This window comes from Microchirus variegatus (assembly GCF_963457635.1).
Source record: "Microchirus variegatus genome assembly, chromosome: 16".
Lineage (NCBI taxonomy): Eukaryota > Metazoa > Chordata > Actinopteri > Pleuronectiformes > Soleidae > Microchirus > Microchirus variegatus.
The window spans coordinates 11149056-11172861 of record NC_139817.1 but is presented as its reverse complement, the minus strand read 5'-3'; the positions used below and the strand labels follow the sequence as shown (position 1 = coordinate 11172861).

Here is a 23806-nt window from a genome sequence, read left to right as displayed (position 1 = left end):
CTGACAGCAGTGATTCCTACGTGTGTGTGTGTGTGTCAGCTGACACTAGTATGATGCTAGCATGGTAGCTTCGGAGTTAGCAGCTACATTATCTGCAATAGTTCGTCGAGATAGCAGCGCTCAACTCTCACATGGTTTGACGACTTGAATTGAAATCGTTTCTCCTTGGCGCAAACACCAATCAACGTGTCCAAAGGGGGGTGTTTTACTTTCTTACAAAACTAGTCTACCTGTTTGGAGCATTAGCAGGCGGCTAGCAGCTAGGAAGCAAATCCTGCTAGCAACAGTAGCGAGCTATGACTTCAGGTTAGCTAACCTGCGGGCGTCTTCATGGAGAGCTTTAAAGTCTTTGCGAAGCTTTTCACTCTGGTGCTAAGTTGTGAGAACAGACTGTGAGGTAAATGTTAATTAAATGGCAAAAACTAAGCAGGGCAATGGACTGGACTTTCGGGGCAGCACAGACAAGCTGACAGATAATGGGAAAGACGGGCTGTATGGACCTGAGGCAGAGGTAAATGGCAATGCCATCCCTCAGGAGGAGCGGGTTGACAAGTACGGATTCATCGGTGGAGCCCAGCAGTCCGGTGGAGAAGCGTAAGTTGAGTTCCTTAAAGCTTTGCAGCTGCTCACAGAAACTGAAAAACAAGTGGTTGACAGCAACATAGCCGCATATTCTCTGTCACTCGCACACACTTGTGTCTCTCTATAGTTGTGAGGACACTCACAGATATAATCCAGTCTGGGTATCCCAGGTATGGGCCCGATATTTTCCCCAAAAAAGTTAACCATAACCATACTTTTGTCCTCATTAGGACTACAGCTACTGAAAAATCCAGTGTTTGTAATAGAAACTGTGATATAACAAAACAAATATGTGAGTTAACACACACCCTAGAAAAAAGCACATTGTAACCAACAGTCCATGTAGTATCTGTCATTTCATTTGTATGAGGAATTTTGTGTCCATTTGAATATGGTTTAATTTTTATTGATTAATTTATCTTGATTTGAATGCTTTTTTTCCCCAATGTAAAACCTTTTAGTCATGCCACATGAATCAGCTGTTCCCAGTGTGTCTACATGTCACATGTTTTTTATAGGTTTATGAGTTACACAGCAAGAGGAGTGTTTTCTTCTCAAAGCACCATTGGTAAATATGATTATTTTGTGAATTAACCAGGACACCCCCAATATGGGAATAGGAACCAACACCACAGTAAACAACTTTTTAGGCGGTGTTCTTTGAGCAACCTTCTTTGCCCAACCTTCCTCTTGCATCACATTATTTCTGTGCTTGACTCTTCATATACAAAGAGTATGTTTAACATTCATTTTGATAATAGTTTGTTAAAGTTCTTCTGGCCTAAAGACTAATCTAGGTTGTTACATTGATCATGTTACCTACACTTTGTTTGTCTTGTGTTGGCAGATAAGTCCCTATTTATACACATTAGTTCAGCCAAATCCCTGTGATAAGTTTAGAAGTGTCTGACAAATTGTAATCTATTGTTTGAAAAGGCATGGAAATATTGTATTTGTTTGCCAAGAAAAACAGACTTGCGCTGTTCGGGAGTCAAAATGACCCCTCTGATCTTCAGTAGGGATCCAGTGGAGGTGGGGTGGCTTGTGTTTTGTGTTGGTGGTCGAAGGGAACTGAAGTAGGGGAAAGTTCTCCCAATGCTTCCTGTTTTCCTTGTTCTTCGCTGCGGATGGCAAGTGGTCCACTGTATGGTCTGAGAGTAGGTTTCCTGTTTGGACAAGGAAGAGATGAGCCCCTGCACAGTGCACACGCACTCGCTCACTCACCTACCCCTGTGCCTATGATGGGGAAATCCCTGTCATAAAAATACTTTGTCTCTTATCATAATCGTTTCTCCTGCTGTCACAGTACAGAAGAAATTCCCATTGAGGTCCTGAGACTGCGAGAGTCAAAATGGCTGGAGATGCTCAACAACTGGGACAAGTGGATGGCCAAAAAACACAAGAAGGTCTGCACCATTTACTTGTATCTTCATTTTGTTCATTACTAATAACAGTAAAGGGCATTTTCCATGTTATTTAGTAAGCAATGGAGTATTTTTGAGCTGTAAAATCAGAAGGCATTTGTGCCAGGTTTCAGTTTTTGTATTTAAGTGTTAAAGAACATAAACTTCAAAAGTGTCCCAGCTGCCAAAAGAAACCAGAAATCTAAAGACAGTCTTGTTAAAGGCTCTTGAGTCTTAACTGTGTACATGTTGAATACCAGGTGAAAGAGCGCTGTCAGAAGGGTGTCCCCCCATCGCTGCGTGGCCGAGCCTGGCTCTACCTCACTGGGGGTAAGGTGAAGAGGGAGCAAAACCAGGGCAGATTCCAGGTCAGTTATCTATATATATATATATATATATATATGAGGTTGTGAGTATGTGCTTTAAAATTGTTGTTGCACAAATGTGTTTCTTTTTTAATGTTGCAAAACTGATTGTTTTTAGGAACTGGATGATCAACCAGGAACTGCAAATTGGGTAGACATAATTGAGAGAGATCTTCATCGGCAGTTTCCCTTTCACGAGATGTTTTCAGCAAGAGGAGGTCATGGGTAAGTGCTGTCGTCCAAAGGTCTATTATGATTTTTTTTCACTAATGCTGCAGTGGTTAATAAAATATACTGAACATATATATATTTATCCATACATGTAGGCAGCAGGACCTGTTCCGTGTTCTGAAGGCTTATACTCTGTATCGTCCCGAGGAAGGTTATTGTCAGGCTCAGGCTCCCATTGCTGCTGTTCTCCTGATGCATATGCCAGCTGAGGTGAGCATATAGTAGAATTTTAACATCAACAGATGTATTTTTCTCTCTAATATATAAATAATAATTCACATGTTCTTACTCATAGATACTCAAGTGGCCTTCTTTTTAATGCCTTACTACACAAAAATGCATCTAAAACAGTGATATTCTCATTCTGAAAGAATGTTATCTGATGACATAACCTTGAGTGTACTTTCATATCTAGCTTTTTCTGAAACCGGGGGCGTTTCGGGTCTAATGGGCTTGTGTGTGAACACAGCAATTGCACACCGTTTTGGCACAAAACAACCGCCCAGAGAGGGTCGTCTCAGCTTAGTCGCAATTGCTCCACAGAGCGGTTCGTTTACAGTGTGTACACTATTTAGGAGTAGTACCCAGCTACATTTACCCACGAACCGGTACGACCAAGAGCGCTGATGCTGCCACTTCCAGAAACAACTTTGGTAAACAGAGTATAAATGGGCTATGTAACCAAGCAGTGAGTCGGTCATTATGGTGTCTGGATGCAGCAACAGTGCATCTTCTTATCACCATCAGATACGTGGCATTGTTTTCTCGGCGCAGCCCAGTTGCTCGCTCAAATTGGAAATGTTCATTTACTGAACACTGGTTTATCACCAACGAGAGATCAGCACATTTCCCACAAAATTATGACCAATCACAAAACTAGCATTGCATGTCGAGTCTGGACTACAATGTGAAAATTAATCAAACTAAGGTTAAGTGCATCATTTTAACATATTACTCCGTGAATCTGAATGAATTTACAGGTATGAAAACACCCTGAAATATAATAGGCGTGGACAAGATCAAAGTAGAACCTGTCAAGCTGGTTTACTAATAATTTTACTAAAATAAATACCTTCTCTCATTCTTTTCTTTGTTGCAGGATGCTTTCTGGGTTCTTGTCCAGATTTGTGAAAAATACCTTCCTGGATACTACAGCACAGGACTGGTATGTGACATGAAAATACATCATACGACTGAATCTTTGCACTCATTTTTTTTTTGTTGTGTCATAAATTAAATTTCTAGTTGAAATGATTAAATCAGCAGTCATAATATGTCTGTCATGAGGTGGTGAGTGACGAGGCCGCAGGGCAGCATAATCACACAATCAGGTTAGACTGAAGAGAAAAGAATGTGCTCCTGTTCGCTCTTCACTGACTGCTGTTCCGTCCGTGTGTCCACAGGAGGCGATCCAGCTGGACGGCGAGATCCTGAACGCTCTGCTGAAGAAGGTTTCCCCTGTGGCCTATGGTCACCTGAAGAAGCACAAGCTGGAGCCCATCCTGTACATGACCGAGTGGTTCATGTGCGCCTTCTCTCGCACTCTGCCGTGGGCTTCGGTGCTGCGTGTGTGGGACATGTTCCTTTGTGAGGGTGAGGGTCTCACACACACACACACACACACACACACACACACATACACTTATCTAACAACAAGACATCATGACAACAAATAAGACATCATGATGGAACGTTCTATGTGCTGTACATGCTCTTAGGTATGTAGTTCTAGTTTTACCAGTAAGACCCAGCCCTTTCCTGCAGATCCTTGTTGTCATGCCCTCTTTACCTTACTTGTAAAATATTAGAGCAGTGGTTCTCAGACTTATTATACCAAGTATTGAGCACTCAAAGTAACTCTGTTAAAATACAGTGGTGTAAACAGGCTGAGCAAAGTCAGCTATAGACTTTTCACAAGAGGCAGATCCAATTTCAAAATATTGGACAGCGTTGCGACGTGGGTTGTCTTGGAGACATTATTTGAAGGTTGAAATCTTTGAAATGTATTTTTCTGAAGATGTATCATAGCCACTTGTTAACTCATTAAAATAAACGCATTTCATAATGTTCTTCAGCAGTTATGTGAAGCTTGTGTGCTGTCGCTTGTTCACATTCGTTGCAAACCACGTGTCTCGCTGCTTTTGTCTGCTCCTCTCAGGAGTGAAGATCCTCTTCAAGGTTGGCCTGGTTCTCTTAAAATGCATGTTGGGATCTCAAGAGAAACTGAAGGCCTCCCAAGGTCTCTATGAAACAATGGAGCTGCTCCGAGCTATAAAGCCTCAGTACATGCACGAGCGGTTCCTGGTGCACGAGGTACGGTTAAACTCACTGTGTTTAATGTCTCATTGTTCTGACTAGAGCTGCAACTAACGATTATTTTAATAACTGATTAATCCGTCGATTATTTTCTCAATTAATCGTTTGGTCCATAAAATGTCAGAAAATGTTAAAAAACGTTGACGATGTTCTCAAATTGTTTTGTCCACAAACCAAAATGATTCAGATTTAATGATTTCTTTGTCATGTGGATCAAAGAAACAAAGAAAATATTCACATTTAAGAAGCTAAAACAATCAGAAATCTTCTTTTAATCATGAAAAAAAGCTTCATAATCAAAATAGTTGACGATTAATTTAGTAACTGTTTCAGCTCTAGTTCTGGCCCAGCACCAAACTCACATATACTATCCCCATCTCTCAGATTGTAGCATTACCAGTGTCTGAGAGAGACATCGAGAAGGAACATCATACTCAGCAGCGCCGCTGGAAGGAGACTCGCGGAGATCTACACTGCAAGTCCCCTCCCAGAATGCACGGCGCCAAGGCCATCATGGCCGCCGAGCCACCCAGCCGGCAGGACCTGAGACAGAGGCCCACCATCATCGTGGAGTCTCCCCTGGTGACCAAGACGGGCGGCGTGCAAGCAGAGGATGCAAAGTGGGGCAGGAATTCGAAGAAGAAGACGACAGTCCTTACCCCGGTGGAGACGGTGAATCCTTATCCTCCTTCCAGTGACCCGTCGCCTCTCCTCAAACGCATAACTTTGCAAGAGTCCAAAGAAAGTCTGAGCAGTGCAGAGCATGACACTTACCTGTAGCAGGGTGGTAAGTATCACACCAGTTTACCGATGGAAAAAAAATATATTGCATATACACTACCGTTCAAAAGTTTGGGGTCACCTATACATTTTGTTGTGTTTTCCAAACTCAGTCACACTTTTATTAATCAAAATATTTGCAAAATGAATAGAAAATATAGTCAAGACATTGACAAGATTAGAAATAATGATTTTTATTCAAAGTAATCATTTTGCCCTTTGGTCAAAGATCCAGCAAAACTGTTTTCAGCTGTGCTAACACGATTAGCAAACACAATGTACCATTAGAACACTGGAAATGGGCCTCTATACACCTATGTACATGTTCTATTAAAAAACCAGACATTTGCAGCTAGAATAGTCGTTTACCACATTAACAATGTATAGAGTGTATTAATGATTAATTTAATGTTATATTCACTGAAAAAAAATAAGGACATTTCTAAGTGACCCAAAACTTTTGAACGGCATCGTAGCCTTTACTAATTTAGTGGATTATAGTCGTCTGTGAGCCTGTCCTTCACCTCTGACAGGTTTCAGCTTCAATTAATATTTTCCTGTCAAGACACTCCGACAAATGTTTTGAAATGAATAAAAGAAAGTCAATTATGAAGTATTTGTAAAAGTAATCAAAATGTTTAAATCGGACAAAAATCAACGTTTGCAGTGTCAATCATGTGTCAATGCCAGGGAGTAACAGCAGGTGGCGACTGTGTGCACTTTTCTACTCCTTTTGTAAAGTTGAATATGACAGCTCTGAGCTTCGTGTGACTGAACATGTAGGGATTTACAGACTCACTATATCACTGTTAACAGCTTCTGCTGCTATTTAAAGTCTTAAATCAATGCTCTGATTCTCTGCTCAGTTTAGAAATGAAGTTTTTATTATTAGTAATCTTAATTTTCTTGAGCACTTTCTAGGTGACATCAGCCAACACAGAGATTTGCATTCTTCCTGCTTTGTCGTTTTTGGTAATTTGCAGACAACACTTTACTGTTTTTTTGTTTTTGTTTTTTTGCTGCATTTGCTATTGTTTGACACTAGAGGGCGCTTTGAGATTATCTCTCTCTGCCTCAGCAGAAACCATCATAAATGGGATTAGGAGAGCAGAAACTGACTTGCTGGGTGACTCGAATGAAGGAAGAAGTGTGCAGGGATATTTTTTTTTATTTTTGAACGCCACTAAGCCAAAGATTTATATAACATATTGTTTTTGAAAAGTATGTTTTCCAGACAATTTATTTTTGACGTACAGTGTTTAGTTGATGGGAAAATGTAGGGTTTATATTAATGTAAAATATTTAAAAAAAACGCTAATATGAAGCTGTTTTGTACAATCAAATTTATAGAAAAAATATATTTGATGCTCGTAAAAAAAAAAGAAGAGAATATGGCATTGGGAGATTTTTTTTCTTTGTTTTATTAAAATGCTTAAATAGTTGTATATTTTCAGATTACTTTGGGGTTTTTTAATCCAAATGAATTACACACAGAGAAGTATATGTTAAAGCATTGTTGTCAAAACTGCATAAGCTTATCAATCAACCACGAAGGTCAAATAATGCTCATTTAAATGGCACCATTAGTTCATACCTGCGTGTGATTTCCAGGATTTTATGCACTTTAATTCAAAGGACTTTTCTTAAAATTCTACAAGTCAAAAGGCAAGAGACGTAAACCTTTGATTGAGCGATGATGTGCAGATGTTCATCCTCTTTAGGATGAGGAAACAGATTCATAAGCAATGAATATGTAACATCGCCAGTTCTTGAGATCAAGTTATGAAAGTTCATCATAAGAGTCATAAAAAATACTTTATTTACAAACTCTAAATGTTACAGGTTTATTTTTCACACACACCACACTTTTCACTGACATGCAGTTCATACTCTACTGTCACTGAGCTTCATTCAGGGATTACAAAGAGTCGCTGTCCAGTTATTCTCAAGGATGAAGGATACACAGGATGTTGTTTGTCTCACAAAAATGTTGATTTCCTGTTTTTTTTCTGTCTGTAAGATACTCATTATTCCTCAATTATGCTGAAACATTACAATGATTTAGTCTGCGGGCCGTGTTAATGTGCGACTTCGGCTGTTTGAATCAGTATAAATTATATCAAGTCGTTTTCTGACTATTTTATTTAAAAATCAAATTAGCAATACGTGCAAGCACGTTTTTGTACCAAATTACATTCAAATCAATAAAATTTGAACCTCTTGCATCACGCTTATCTGTCCTACTTGTTTTGTTCCAACATTTTCTCTGTAATTTACCAAGAAACAAAGGAAATGAGACAAGAGGAGCAAAAAGTGCCACACAGAGTGGCGTGAAGGAGTGAATTCAGCCTGTGTTATCATTCAGCGCTCCCTCGCTCACCCACACAGCAGCACACTTCCTTGGACACCTGTTTCTCCGGCTCTTTCAGCTCTTTGTGGAATTTGCATCTCAAATAGGTCGAATTCCCACAGCGTCTCACCCAGCCATTTGCCTTTGGTCTCTGAAAGGACTGCGTACAGAGCAGACCCTGTCCTCCTCCTCCTCCTCCTCCTCTTCCTCCTTCTTCTTCTTCTTCTTCATCATCAACAAGACTCAGCTGCGGTCCAAAAACATGACAGCCAAGAATGCTCTTCTCTATGTTTTAATTTGCTATTTAAAATGTATTTAGGGACAATTGCGGGTGGCTTTGGACGTAATTGTCGTCCCGCAGTTCTTGACGTCTCAACACTTCCTCGTCTTTTGAGAGTACACTTGAGGACAAAGATGAGAGATTTATGACGTCCATCTGTCAAATCATCTGCATCACATTCTGGAGACTCTCTCTCTCTGTGGAGCGCTCACAGTGGCTTTTTCCTATTTCTGCGCTTCCTGCGAGGTCGCCTGTTATTTGGGCATTTTTGTATTTCTGTCTCCTCTCATCATCATCATCATCATCGTCCCCTTTTGTGATTTTCACCCGTCTGTAAACAATGACAGCTTTTCCGCCCGTTTGCAACCCTACTCCACCCTCTCACCTCAATCCAGCCACACCCCAACTCTTCCCCCCACCCCCCACCTGGCTGTCAGTCACTCTGTGCTGGCATAACCGGGGGGGGGTGACAATGGAAGGGTGGAAGACTGGTTTCATGGCTAATCAGAGAGGAGGAGGAGGAGGAGAAGTGACCCAGTCGTTCCTCAGCCGATGAGACTGAATCAAGTGTCAAACCTTCAAAAACAAAATGTATAATAACACACCTTGTTGGAGCAGTCATTTCTTTTAGTGCATTTTTCTGCATGTGAACTGCAAAAAGCATTGCATACAATCGTTACTGTCAAAATAATATTGTGTACAATTCCTTTTTAGCCGATCTGCTCTGGACAGGTTCAGTTCTTGGGCCTCTTCTCTTCTCCCTGTACTGACTTCCTCTTGGATCAATTCTCCATAAAATCGCTGGATCGCCATCTTTGGCTATCCAGTTGATCTGGGTTCTTCATGTCTGGAAAGCGATCTTAAACAAAGCTAAAGCATTAGCCAAAGCTAATGTCGGGCTTATCTAGGTGTCACTTGCTCAACTACAGTTGATTCAAAGCTCAGCTTTTAACTGGTAAATTATTTTATTTATTTTTAAATGTCTTTGTGGTTTTTCCCGAGAAAGACAAAGAGGAAGCTCAGAGGTGACCATATATTTACAGTTTCTCTTTACTTTTAAGGCAGGTTCTCATTTCCTGTTTTTTAAGTTCTCTCTTAAAACTCATTTTATTTCTCTTTGGCTTTTAACTCCCTTAGATATCGCCTTTTACTGTCCTTATTGTCTTATTGTTTTTACTAATTGGTCCTCGTGTGTATACAGCACTTTGGCCAACCCTGTTGTCTTTAAAGTGCTTTAATAAAGCTGGATTGGATGTTATATACAGATGCCGTTCAGCCTGAGACATGGCTGCCAACTGTTTCCAGGTGAAAACAGAAGTTTGTAAACGCCTCATAATGTGTGAGTGTCTAATCCAGCAAACCTCTTCACGATCAGGACACTTTAACACACACTTCCAGAAGCTGAAAAATGTACGCTCACACTCTTCACAATCTTCTCACGACACACTTGTGTGTCTCATCTGTTGGGAAACTCATGTGTCTGCAGTATGATATCCCTCACATGCGATGCCTGTTCATACACCGTGGCTGTTTACGGTGGTTGACAGAGCGCAGTGGAGTGGATGATCTCATGAGACCATATGTGTGTGTAGCGTCTGGGAGATTATAGTCTGGCTTTATGAGTTGTAAAGCTTCTCTAAAGCTTTTTGGTAACGAGGATTGATGATCTGCACTTTTATCCCTGCTCCTCCTCCTCCTCCTTCACCAGCAGCCTCATGCAGGAGTGGATTACAAGAGGTGGAGGTCAGGGTCAAAACAACAGTAGCTTGAATAGTTACATTTGGTTACAGCTGTTTTTCCTGTTTGTTTGTACATATGTGAATTGAGGCCTCGTGTTGTTTTTGAGGTTCTCCCACGTTTTTTTGGGGGAAAGCTTTGATGAAAAAGCTTGAAGTGGTAGAGTTGCACGTGTGCAGCAGGAAGCAGAGTTGGAGTGGAAGGTGTCAGGGGTCAAACAGATGTCCATTGAATGTACGGTGGACAGGAAGTGTGTGTGTGTGTGTGTGTGTGTGTGTGTGTGTGTGTGTGTGTGTGTGTGTGTGTGTGTGTGTGTGTGTGTGTGCGTGTGTGCGTGTGTGCGTGTGTGCGTGTGTGCGTGTGTGCGTGTGCGCGTGTGCGCGTGTGCGCGTGTCCTTTCATGGCTCCTGCTCAGGATCAACGGTAGCCGCAACATGCGGCCCTAATGATCTGAGATACCATCAACAGTTTTTTGTTTTTTTTCTGATTCTGATTTGTTTTAAGGAAATGAGACAAACACCTGCTTGAGTCCAGCTGGGGATCCCCCTGCCCTGGTCTCCTTCAGAGCAGCTGAAGGAGCCTCGTGAATCAGAAAGACTCATTTATTCTCATCAGTGCATCACAACGTCAGGTCAGTGTCCAGGCCATTGTTCCTGATCTCCAGCTTCCCCCCCGCTCACACTGCATTGAGTCTGTATATGACGACCAAACGGAGGCAGAAATATGACATAAACGTCAACAAAACTTGATCACACAGTATAAAGTACAACTTTCAAACCTGTGACCTTTGAGCTGTCAAACAGATTTTCTCCTCTCTCTCTCACTCACTGTCCCTCACTGTTGACTGTTTCAACTTCCTGCTTACATCTTGATTCCTGCTTACATCTTGAACTAAGAAAATAGTTTGAATTTTATCACTTAATTCTATTCATATTTGCTACCGTTTACAGAAAGATGTGTAAAAGAGGTTGAATAGCGTGCAGCCATATGGTTTCAATATGACTACAGAACTTGTGTCAAATTGATATTAATTTACCCTACGATGCATTTTTCGATTGCAAAATACAGTAAACTTAAACTATTTAAGCAGCTGACGTAGTATTCTAAAGTCATCTCAGACAACTGTTTTGTTTTTCTTGCTCTGCTGGATGATTCCTTTTTACGCCACGCACGTCCTCACGACTCTGTGTTTATTTGGGACTGTTTGTGTCGCTGCGTGTTTATCTCTTCACTGGGGATGTTTGCTGTGTTAGTGTCTTTTCCACTAATCTCAATTGATCTGAAGTCACTTCCTGCCATTATTGTGTCACATCCACGCTGTCTCCTCTTTTCCCGTCCATCTAGTCCTCTCTTTGCCCCGCAAGGAAGTCGGGTGCTCAGAGAGGATACACAGGAGGGAGGGGTGCTGTCGGTGTGCGTGTGTGTGTGTGTGTGTGTGTGTGTGTGTGTGTGTGTGTGTGTGTGTGTGTGTGTGTGTGTGTGTTTGTGCCAAGCCAAGAGAGAGAGAGACATGCTCTGCTCCTGCAAACCTGAGCCAGACTCAACCGAGACAAGCAGATGGTGAGCCTGTGATAAGAGAACTGTTCGACCCACTCGATTCAAATAAAAAGAAAGTTCGCCTCATGCAACAGAAAAATAAAAAATTTTCAGACAGTGACCTTGTGCACGTCCTCGGGATAATTACACAAATACAGTGTTCTAACATGAACTCAATATCTATTATAGCCGAGTGTTTGGCAATGCAACTTGCAAATGTTGCAAATGTTTTTCTTTGTTTTTGTTTTTTTAATGCTTGCACATTAAGTTGGTTCGTTGTGCATGTGTGTGTGTGTGCATGTGTGTCAACAGTGAGTGACCCCACAGCCTGTTATAACTGAGGCTAATGACAAAAGCACATGAACATCAAGACCTTTGGTTTGGTGTTACAATAGCTTATTGTATTGCACACAGTGTAGTCATGGGTGTTACATAGTGTGTGAACATGTAGGACTGTGTGTGTGTGTGTATTTCAACCTTGAAACTTTAGAGTGCAGGCTCGTGTTTCAGAACTCTGTGAAGTTTTAACAGCCATTAAAGTCTACAAAAATGATTCATGAAAGAAAAATACTTTTCTAAATCCTGCTAAATGCTTTGAAAGATATTCTCACATTTCAGACCTTTTGTGTCCACTTACACAAAAGTGCTTTATTGCTTTTTGTTCCTCTTATCTATATTTTTAACATTTTCTACTGCTTTTTATAAACATTGTTGACGCTGAATTCCAAGAATGCACTTGAAAATTTCTGGTATTTGTGTCAATAGAATAGAAATTAGTGAATTGTGACGTTTGGGAAAAAACAGCTTGACCAAATGAATATTAATAAACTTGAATACATTTTTTTTCCCCAAAGAAATTAAAAAAGGAAGTGGAAACTGCGGAAAGAGCAGAGGAATGGAGAATGTTTCCATCGTTACTGGTATGTGTGGAGAAAAACACAACTAAGATACATACAGTACATACATTTGGGCCAATGCAGTCTTGTACGTTCTGAAACCAGGGCTAAGGACATAATAATAACAATAATAATAATGATAGTAATAATAATAATGCTTTGAGCTAAATGCAAGCATCAACACGCTCACTGTGACCACATCGATGTTGAGCATGTACAGTAAAGTTTTGCATGTTCATGTTTCTTGTCTTAGCATGTTTCTCTATCTGCAGCAAAAGACCATACTTCATGTGGCTTTTGAAGTATGGTCGAGGAGAATCTCATCTGTTAGATAAAGGTTGCTAAGAGAAGACATATCATCATCTGTTAGCTAAAATGTAGCTAAAAGAAGACTGCTAGCTAAGAGAAGACATCTATCTCTATTATCTGTTAGCTTAAAGTTGGCTAAAAGAAGACATTGTGAGCTAAGATCTATCTATCTATCTATCTATCTATCTATCTATCTATCTATCTATCTATCTATCTATCTATCTATCTATCTATCTATCTATCTATCTATCTATCTATCTATCTATCTATCTCATATGTTAGCTAAAAGAAGACATTGTGAGCTAAGAGAAGATCTATCTATCTCATCTGTTAGCTAAAAGAAGACATCATCTATCTGTATCATCTGTTAGCTTAAAGTTAGCTAAAAGAAAACATTGCTAGCTAAGATAAGATATCTAGCTTTATCTTCTGTTAGCTTAAAGTTAGCTAAAAGAAGACATGCAAGCTAAGATCTATCTATCTATCTATCTATCTATCTATCTATCTATCTATCTATCTATCTGTCTGTTAGCTAAAAGAAGACATTGCTCAAAGACAAAGTTAGCTAAAAGAAGACATTGCTAGCTAAGAGAAGACATCTAGCTATATCATCTGTTCATTGTGATCTATCTATCTATCTATCATATATTAAAGTAGTCACCACTGCTCCTGTAAATAATACATGAACGTCTCCCTTTTGTCCCTTCTGTTTTTAACAATAATGTCATTTGTCAGCTGTGGTAGAGACAGGGCGGCGCCCCCTGCCTCTCTAGCAGTTATATGTTCACTGGTGACCTTGGATACAAGTCTGAGCTATTTATGTGACTGTTTGGGGCTTTCCCCGCTCCTGTCTTCACGTCCATATTTGATAAATATTTTTCTGTCCATGTTGATATTTATACAGTAACAGTGTCTCCTGTTCAACTGAGCCACACACAGAAATCCCCTGACTCTGAGGGGAAGTGCAGAAAAAAAAAAAAATACACCTATACGGATAATTACTGTAAGGGACTTGTTATTTTCCCATATGAATCTAGAATGTGATAAAACAATATTTTTTATAATGTAGGAGGATTCACACTAGCAGTAATAAAATAGTAAATTTAACAACAAAAATCATGATTTACTGGCTGTTATTAAATTAAGGTCTGTATTCTGGTTTTAATAGATGGTTTTCTGCATTGAGTTTGAGGATGAACGCACAAAAGTTATAAAATAACTTATTTTCAGTGTGCTAACATATTTATTTGCAGAATGTAGTAAATGGAAGACTCCTCACCTCTCACCATTTCCCAAGTGTATCGAGGGAACTATGATGACATTTGAATGACAGTATTAGTATTATATATTATATAGTATTATAGAAAAAAATGATACAAATGACTTTTTTTTCTTTCTTTTTTTTTAAACTTCCAGAAATAACCACAGTCATAACTTGATATTAAAGTTTTTCTCAATTGTTTACACTCAAATACTGGCACTTGAGACACACTTGACCACAACAGGTAACTCATGCACCAACCCCCTGAACCAACTCTGCTAAACTACAAGCACAATTCCTGCTTTACACTCATATTGCAGTTCTAAAACACACTTTTTTTTCCCAAAACACTACACACAATTCTCTACATTTGGCACAATTTTCATGAAGAAAATCTCTTGTTTTCACCAGGAACACACTGTCATTCAAAATTCAAAAAGTGAATTTCCCTACTATGCAAACTGACTCATCACATACCTGTCACACAGGTTTTACAATTTGCAATCAGGGCATTGGCACAAAAGGGCAACAGGTGAGCTCTTCTGTTTTGGAGCAATGGACGCCAACATTGGAAACAGAGGCAGAGACAGAAGAGTGAGAGGACGAGGAGGAGGACGAGGAAGGCCAAGGACCGTAATCTCTGATGAGATCCGAGCTACTTTGGTCGACCATGTGGTGAACCATGGTCTAACAATGAGGGAAGCTGGGCAAAGAGTACAGTCACATTTGAGCAGGTACACTGGCATCCATCATACGGACTTTACGAAACAAGAATAGGTAAGAAATGCAAATGCAAAGAAAAATAATAGAAAACGATGAGATATTTCAAAATATTGATAGGGTAAGTTTATCAACGCTGGACTGTGTCTTGCGCAGAAATAATCTGAGGATGAAGCAGGTCTACAGGGTGCCGTTTGAACACAATTCAGAAAGAGTCAAAGAACTGCGATATAACTATGTGCAAGTAAGTCCTATACGATCCCCACAATTGATGCATACTCTCAACACATGAATAGTGACCACTCCATGTCTATTTCTGATATTGTCATGTGTGTTTCAGAGAGTCCTTGAGTTGGAGGCGGCTGCAGTGGAGCACCAGGTCATCTTTGTTGATGAGGTTGGATTCAACATCACAAAAAGAGGAAGGAGGGGAAGGCGTCATCCATCACCATGCTACCCTTGGCCCCTACGACACTGCCCATCTGATCACATTCCTGGACACCCTGCACATCACACTCATTCCAGCAGATCAGATAGATGAACCAGAGCAGCTCAGGTACGTCGTCATTTGTTTCCACCGGGCTGCTCTGGTTCGTAACTGGTTCGCTGCCCACCCCGCGCTTTTTAGCTGTTTATCTCCCTCCATATTCTCCATTTCTCAATCCTATCGAGGATTTTTTTTTGTCTGCCTGGAGATGGAAAGCGTATGACCGAAATCCACAAACGCATATACGCCTCCTCCGAGCTATGGAAGACGCATGTGGAGATGTAGCAGTTGATGCTATTCGTGGCTGGATTCGCCATGCTAGGCTTTGCTAGATTTAAGCTTCTGCTTCCAGCGAGTGACTTTGAGACTCTACAAACATGGTAAATCACATCTTGTCATAATCTTCTATTTCTTTCCTGTCCTCCTAGTCCTGACATGCCTTCTTTACATTTTTTTCCTTTACATTTCCCATGTATCAACCACAGTTTATGTATTTTCTCATCCATCCATCATAAGACAGCTGCTTTCCTGCAGTCATGGTATAAGTTACAGCTCTATGATATCAAGAGTTATCATGGCACCAAATTTGTCCCAGTATAGAAGCACTAGCTAGGAATCAGTTCATTGATTTTTAAAAAAAAAATCTTATTTTATGTTCATTTTTGTTTTTTCATTCCACAAGCTATTGTCTCACCACTTTAACAATGCCCTGGTATGGATTTCACCATGTTTTACTCACTGTTGTCTTCTTTTATTTCCAGGTCAAAACCCATGGAACTGTGGAACACGTGCAGAGATCCAAGGCCAGACTGTGTCCAGAAGAACACGGCACGCACTAGCAATTCAACTCTTTCACTTTAGAGCCATTTTAGCCACACTAACTTGTGGACATGTTATTTCAAGGTCCAGTTTTGATTCAGACTAATACAATTAGCCTTTCCTTTAGTTTGCACATGAGAGAAGGTGTGAACCTCTCCCACCCTGGTGGCCTTTGTGTCTAACAAGCTGGTGTCAATCACCCCGTCGTCCCTGCTGAAAGGACATAATGGGGAAAATGGAGTGGAGCGGGCGGCAACAACAACAACCAAATGTGGAGCCCTCCAGCTGTGTGCAGAGTGTTAGTTCTGGCATCTCTCAGTTAATGAGAACCTTAGATCCGACTGTCGATGCCACCGGGTTATGTAACTGGTGCAGATGACGGGTCGAGTATTTTTTTTCGCCCGAGAAACTGTTAATCATCACTGCCGTCAAGCAGATATCGGGTGATTTGATTTGGAACGTGTGATGTGCAGCGAAACTCCAGTCAGTGACTCAGAGTTGGTCAGATTGCAAATAAAGGCCCTGGAGGAACCAGCTGTCTCAGCACAGAGGGGGGAGTGCATGCATGTGGTCTGTGACAGCTTAACACACACATCAAACAACTGTCAGACCCCCACCAACCCTCACACACACACACACACCGTCAACAAGAACACACACAACACATCTCAAGCTCATTTGTTGCCGAAAGTATCACCAAAAACAATCGGGCTAATAAACAGTCCCGATCATCAACATCAAAGGTGTTCCCTAAGGCCAGATCTGTCACTGAAGAGTGCACTCAAAGAAAATCCTCTTCTATCTCCTGTTTTCTCTAACTTCAGTCGTTGTTGATGGATGACAGGCAAGGAAAAAAAGAGTGTAATGCCACCAGAAAGCTCCCGGTGTGTGGTTTACAGCACCGGGCCACACACAGGAGGACGACGACAACAACAGCAACAACAATCAATTTAAGACACAGGTGGGGAAACAGAAGACAAACTTGTGGAAACAGGGTCTCTGGAATGCCGAGGGGCAGAGACGGATGCTCTGCGAGGAAGGTTCAAGCTCAGTCATATTGGAACTTGTCACTCACTCACAGAGGCTTAAAATAGAGAGGCGTGAAGTGTGAAGAAAATGTGGTGTCACTCAGAATTTACATCATGTTGATTTGTGGAGTCTTATGTCAGGGTGTGTATGTACGATTATTCATGCGTTTTACAATGACAACGTCCGACACAGGGACTCAAGCCGAACAAAAAAAAGAACGAAACCCAATCGTTCTTTTTAATTCAGTGCTCCGGTCATAAAGGAAGTACTGAACTACACCGAAAACAACTGGTTTGCTCTTCACTAATTTGTGTCTTTGTGTGTCGCGTACAAAACGACGTCACGTCGGTGTTTCGTGCAGCCGCGCTATGACGACTCCGCCCACAATGAGACGGTGCTATAGTAATGGAAAACGACCTGTGCCTTATACCAGACTGAGTAGAGTAGAGCTGAGCCGTGCTCGAACTGTATCATGGAATATCTCGACTCACAATTGCAGAATTTCAGTTTGAATTAGGGATGGAAATCGGTCCGATATTGGTCAAAATCACTGGATCGGATATCGGACAGACAAAAAATTTCAGTCAAAAACAATCCAAAAAATACAACCCATAGATGTTGCATGCTTCACTGTGCACAGACTCTTAAAAATCTACATTAAAAATCAGCGGAACCATTTTCGCTGAGTCATGTTTGGGGCCGTTCATTACAACAATATTTGTTCCACAGTTGGAGAATTATGTCTTTGAAATGACTCAGCATAAATGTGCTGTTAACAGCGTCACTAAGTGTGTAAAATGTCTGTATCAGACCAATATCGGTATCGGTACATACTCGAGTTTGTGATATCGGTATTGGTATCGGACTCAAAAAAAGTGATATTGTCCGATCCCTAGTTTAAATGACATGTTTACACAATTTTAAAAGCACATTTAAGCATTTCGGAGACGCTTTTAAATCCAAAGCGAATTACAAAAGAGGAATATGCTACATGCTAATGTCTTCTATGTCAGACATGAGCCTCGCACGCGTGAGCATAGCGAGGCTGCAGTTTTGGAACTTTAGCTCCTTTACGAAAAGAAAAAAAAAGTTGCTGTCAGAACAAACAACTTTTCTTATTCATGTTTCACACCACTACTCCCATAATGAAAGGATGGAGTGGGTGGACTGATGTTTTTATCGGAGCCTGCTGTTTTTCATAGCTGTCCATTCACGTTCCTGTCAGCAAAGTTGTCTAAAAACAGACCAACGTCTTTACTACGGAGCAGATAGGAAGCTCGCTTGATTCCCTCCACTTTGCCCTTTTCCTGTCCTGCAGTGGACGGCCGCACGTACAAAGAGTTGGACGGACAATCAAACGGGGGCACGAGAGGATGGAGCTCGGGGCGGAGGAACACAAACACAATCGCATCATCAGTTTGATTATCAACCGCCACACGCGTGCATCACCATATCTGGCAACAACAAACAAATTTTTTTCTCGCTGGTAAAAGCAGAGGAGACGGGAATCAAAACCTCGTACTCATAATCAGAGGAAGGCAGAGACGCGTGGTGGGGGAAGGGAGGGAGAGAGAGGAGGGTGGTGGGCCGGAGGAAGGGATCAGTGGAGGGAAAAAGATTGTTGAGTGATACAGTAGTTGTGTCTAAAATGTTGGTGCTCCGGCGCCACTGCTGCCACTTTGCTGAGAGACAGAGCAGAGTGGAGAGTGAGCGGTTCCACCTGGGACAACAAACACCCCCACGAGATGGGAAAGAACACAAGGAGAAGAGGAAGAGTGTGACTTATTAGTCGACCGTTCAACGCAAACTTCCCACTCTTTGTTTGGTTGGGAAAGTTGGCAAAGTCAGCTCATGTTGTTTAGTTAAATCTATATATTAACAGTTATAAAGTCAATCCAAAAAGGGATCAAACTAGAGCTGAAACAATGAATCGATTCTTCTATTTTTTTCATTATTAAAATGTGAATATTTTCTTTGTTTCTTTGCTCCACACCCAAGAACGATTAATCGAGAAAATAATCAACAGATTAATCGATTTCGAAAATAATCCTTATTTGCAGATAAAACTGTATGTTTTGTAACCCTTTAACACAGAGAGCATCGCTGACGTCGCGTTTGCACAAGCGTGCTTTTATGCACCGTAGTCACGCAGCGGTTTGTGCCATTGGAAAAATCCCACCAGTTTGTGAAAGATAAGAAGCCGACTGTGGTTATTATGGTAATTTCTTAGTTACCGTTTTTTGGCCTGTTTTTGCGCATTGAGACAAAGACTCAAACAAATGTTTTTGTAAATACGTTTCATACTGTTTAAAATGTAAAATTTAACACGCAAAATACAGTGTTCTTCTCAACAGGATTTTTGGTTTTCTTCATTTTAAATTGTTAAAACACTTTTTTAACATGCAATAACTGTGATATTGGAAGTTATTCTGGAAAAATGGACAAAAGCACTTAGTCACAGGACATTCTATGAAGCATAGTACGATTTAAACCACTTTCAACCTATGAGTTAGAAATCTTTCATTTCTGTTATTATATTGAAATATTTATTTAAAAATAATATTTATATTAAATTAAATTAAAAAAAACTCCTATTTGATTTCTGTCAAATGAAATTACCTCAAAAAAATCTTATTGGTTATTTTCACCTGAAGGCCTGAGGTCAAAGGTGTCTTCCTCTGAGCTGTGTTTCTCTGTGTGTGGACATGTAAAGACATGAAAACCAATAACACTCGCATGCTAATGTGAGTGCTCTGACGTCCAAACGACTCTCAATTGACATTTTAATTGACAACTTCATGAAACTTGTCAGGCCCAGGCCTGACTCCTGGGCTTCCGTCCAAACATGTCTCGCTTAATGAATCTTCATTCCCTCAAGGGGGAACAAAAAATCATGTTGCACTCTTATTTAAAGTGTTGTGGTTTCCTTTTTAACCATGGTTTATAAAAATAGATCCTGAAACAAACAATAGCATTACATTGGGTTTCCAAATAAGCAGTAGAAAGTGAGATTCAATTACTGTGAATGAATGGGGAGAGGAGGGGTGAGCATGTCTGGGCAACAGCGTGTTGATCCGAGCCAGAGGAGGAGGTTCAGTGGGAGGGGAGGAGGCGGAATCCTGGTGGTGGAGGGCGTATATAAAGGACAGCCCATTTCACATGAGGTTCAAACCCCACAGAGCTGTCAACTGCTGTGGAGCTACCTCCTCCTTTACCCTGTTTCAAATAAGAAATAAAAATGGAGCAAACTGAAGGTCCTTATGCCTACGACTATGACTACGACGAGACAGAAAACTCCTCCTCGTGTGACTACTCTGAGTGGACTCCGTCGTACTCCGTCGTCCCCGTGCTCTACATGCTCATCTTCATCCTGGGCCTCTCTGGAAACGGGGTGGTCATCTTCACAGTATGGAGGGCCCAGGGCAAGCGGCGCACTGCCGACATCTACATCGGCAACCTGGCCCTGGCTGACCTCACCTTTGTGATCACGCTGCCCCTGTGGGCTGTCTACACCGCTTTGGGCTACCACTGGCCCTTTGGAGTGGCCCTGTGCAAGATCAGCAGCTACGTTGTCCTGCTCAACATGTACGCCAGCGTCTTCTGCCTCACCTGCATGAGCTTCGACCGCTACCTGGCCATCGTCCACTCGCTGTCCAGCACCCAGCTGCGCTCCCGTGGCCACATGCGCGGCTCCCTCATCGCTATCTGGCTCGTGTCCGGTCTCCTGGCCGCTCCGACTCTGGTCCTCCGCACCACGAAGTACGACCCGACCATCAACCGCACCTCCTGCGCCATGGACTTCAGCCTGGTCGTGACGGACAAAGAGCAGGAGACCCTGTGGATCGCTGGCCTCAGCATCTCCTCCTCAGCCCTGGGCTTCCTCCTGCCTTTCCTGGCTATGATGGTGTGCTACGGCTTCATCGGCTGCACCGTCACCCGCCACTTCAACACGCTCCGCAAAGAGGACCAGCGCAAGAAGAGGCTACTGAAGATCATCACCACCCTGGTAGTGGTGTTCGCCGCCTGCTGGATGCCCTTCCACGTGTTGAAGAGCGCGGACGCCCTCTCCTACCTGAACCTGTTCCCCGACACCTGCGCCTTCCTGCGCTTCCTGCTGGTCGCTCACCCCTACGCCACCTGCCTGGCCTACCTCAACAGCTGCCTCAACCCGTTCCTCTACGCCTTCTTCGACCTGCGCTTCAGATCCCAGTGCCTGTGTCTGCTCAACCTGAAGAAGTCGTTGCACGCGAGTCCCGCCAGCTCCCTGTCATCCCAGAAGACAGAGGCCCAGTCTCTGTCCACGAAGGTGTGACGTCAGCCGAAGGCCCAGCGGCATCCTGGGAAACATGTGAACATTGCAGAACAATGCAGGTAAACAAACCAGACGTCCACATTGCTGCAGAGTGTCTTCCTCACAGCGTCCTCTGCTGCCCTCTGACCTCGTGGACGGCTGCAGGGATCTGTGTTGACGGTGATGGTCAAGGCTTGTGGATTTTTCGATTCTAAAACTGAACCTCTTTACACAAGGGACCAAGCGTGAAGCAGACTTTAGTTTTTATTTAAAAAAAAAAAAAAAAACTTAACAACAAAAAATTAGAAAAAGAAAAAGTGGAATGTATTTTAAAATGGACAATACACACACTGTGGACTTATCTTATGCAAAGTGCTTTGAACTCAAAGTCTGTTACTCGAAACATTTGCCGCCCGCTGTTCATGTTTTCATTTCTAAGCACTTGGGGTGTGAAATCGACTAAAATGACCCCCCCACACTCTGCCGCTCAGTATCTGCCTCACAGCCTGCGAAGTGTAAAGTGTGCGTATGTGTCTGCATGTGTGTGTAACAAGGGTTTGCCAGCCGCCGTGGGGTGTTGCAGTTTGATAAGGGTGTTGTAAGGGGAGACGGGGGATAGTGTGAGCCAGGGTGGGAGTCCCAGACAGACTGACAGACAGATGGCAGCTGACAAATGTTTTCAGGCTGGTGGCCAGCACCAATTAAAAGGTGACTGCTTTAGCAGCCTATGTGAATGTGAGTGTGTGTGTCTGTTCATGAAGGAATGAGACGTGTGTGTGTTTGTTGATCGTCAGAAGGACAATGAAATGACTCCTGACAAATACATGAAAAGCATTTTGTGAATATTTTTGAATTTGTGTCTATATGGTTTTGTATTAAAAAAAAAAGGAGAATAAACAAGTTGCTCTAAAAAAAACAACAACACAAAGCTTCTCTCTGGTGTCTCCCAGTCAATTGTTTTTGAAGCTTGTCACATCATCTTGCTGGAATGTATTTTCTCTCCCATCCAGTGAATGTGCTTCTTCCTGTTGGTGCGTTGCTGAGGGGAGGGAGTCAAACAGCCATTGTGTTTTTTGCAGGGGCCATAATCAGAGCATGTGTCTTACAGGAAATGCACGTTGGAATTCTATTTCCTTCTCCCAGCGCATTTGCTTCTCCTCTTTTCACAGTCACAATCAGTGAATACAAACATTCCCGACATTGGATCAAGCACGGGGACATTAAGCTTTGTGTTCATTATAATAATCTAAATAAGTCTTAAATGCGTTACAGTGAAAAGTATTGTTACCGGAAAACAACAGGTTGTTGAGCTTTAAACGAGAATTCAGGGGATTAATCATCTGTGACTGTAATGAGCTTTTTTACAGGACATAATCGGCAACAGCAGGGAGATGGAGAGGGAGTGGATTTATCCCAGGTTACTGCTTTGTAGTGGGAGTGGGACGATCTGAGCCCTCTCTAATACCTGTTAATGAGAGTGGCTTAAGTCTGAATCAGCTACAATTACAGAATGCTTACAAAGCTGAACTCCTCATCACTTCATATGTATGTTTCATCTCAGAGAGGTGGAAAAAGTTCATGAAAGACACATGAAAGGGATGGGAAAAAAATGCAACAGCTGCAACATTCACTCTGCCTCCGTCACCACCGGGGTCTCAGCACTCTTTAATCTGACTCACAGACATGCAAACAAAAGCCTGAGCATTTTAACGAAGGAGAACATTGAATATTAAGACGGCCTGACAGTGAGTGGAATAGGCTGCATGTTTTATTAGGGGGAAACATCATACGGTACATTACAAAATTCCACGCTGCGGCTATTTCTTACAAGATGACTCGTCACGTTATCCTCCACCTGTCGGCATCAAAGTCCAATTCCTCCTGTGAAAGTTAATACGGACTGATTGTTTTTCATCGCTTTCCACGTGATCGTGTTACCGAGATTTCACGGAACGAAGTTGCTGTATAAAAGAAACGAGTGCCGTTGACCTTTGCCCCCCACACCGTGAAAGGCCTGGTGCAAGCGTGTCTGACAGGACTGTTTTCCAAACCGTCACACAAAGGTTTTCATTCTTCTGTAATAACAGTGTGTGCGGAAACGGAGTTTGCGTCCACACCTGCAGAACGGCTCGCCAGGCAGTATAAACAGACCTTACTCTCCATTTCAGCTACAACATCTACAGAAAACATGATTATCATGCGCTGCCACTCATTAAATAACAGATCTCTGCACTGATGATGTGAGAGATATTGTCAGGAGGAAACAGTTGTTCTGCCAGTGAAAACACACCTGATGGAACAGAACAGTAACACCACCATTAAAAAAAAATACACCTCTAATGAAAACTGATGAAGCTTTTCCACTGACAGAAAGTGCATTAACTCAATTTTGACTTAATCGTCAAATTTGAGGA

The 23806-nt window shown here is 41.9% G+C and overlaps 2 protein-coding genes across 3 annotated transcripts in view; both read left to right on the top strand.

Annotated features, from left to right (window-relative positions):
• Positions 1-58: 58 nt before the first annotated feature.
• The window catches only part of LOC310938123 (TBC1 domain family member 10A-like), a 35522-nt gene continuing 11774 nt past the window's right edge, over positions 59-23806 (top strand). The window contains exons 1-9 of one of the 2 annotated variants that reach the window (XR_014593026.1): positions 59-594; positions 1889-1988; positions 2246-2353; positions 2469-2575; positions 2677-2791; positions 3681-3746; positions 3985-4174; positions 4740-4894; positions 5282-5789. Coding sequence is in view for 1 of the 2 variants with exons in the window: in XM_083902564.1 (XP_083758690.1) it covers positions 413-594; positions 1889-1988; positions 2246-2353; positions 2469-2575; positions 2677-2791; positions 3681-3746; positions 3985-4174; positions 4740-4894; positions 5282-5677 (1419 nt within the window). In the remaining variant the exon portion in view is untranslated. Of the gene's footprint in view, positions 595-1888; positions 1989-2245; positions 2354-2468; positions 2576-2676; positions 2792-3680; positions 3747-3984; positions 4175-4739; positions 4895-5281; positions 7896-23806 lie in introns of those variants that run through there. The other variant, XM_083902564.1, reaches the window with a different exon arrangement.
• LOC310938126 (apelin receptor B-like) lies at positions 20340-21910 on the top strand (the record flags this gene model as incomplete). Its single annotated transcript, XM_083902567.1, has 1 exon — positions 20340-21910. The coding sequence occupies one exon, from the start codon at positions 20340-20342 to the stop codon at positions 21411-21413; it is 1074 nt and encodes a 357-aa protein (XP_083758693.1). The 3' UTR covers positions 21414-21910.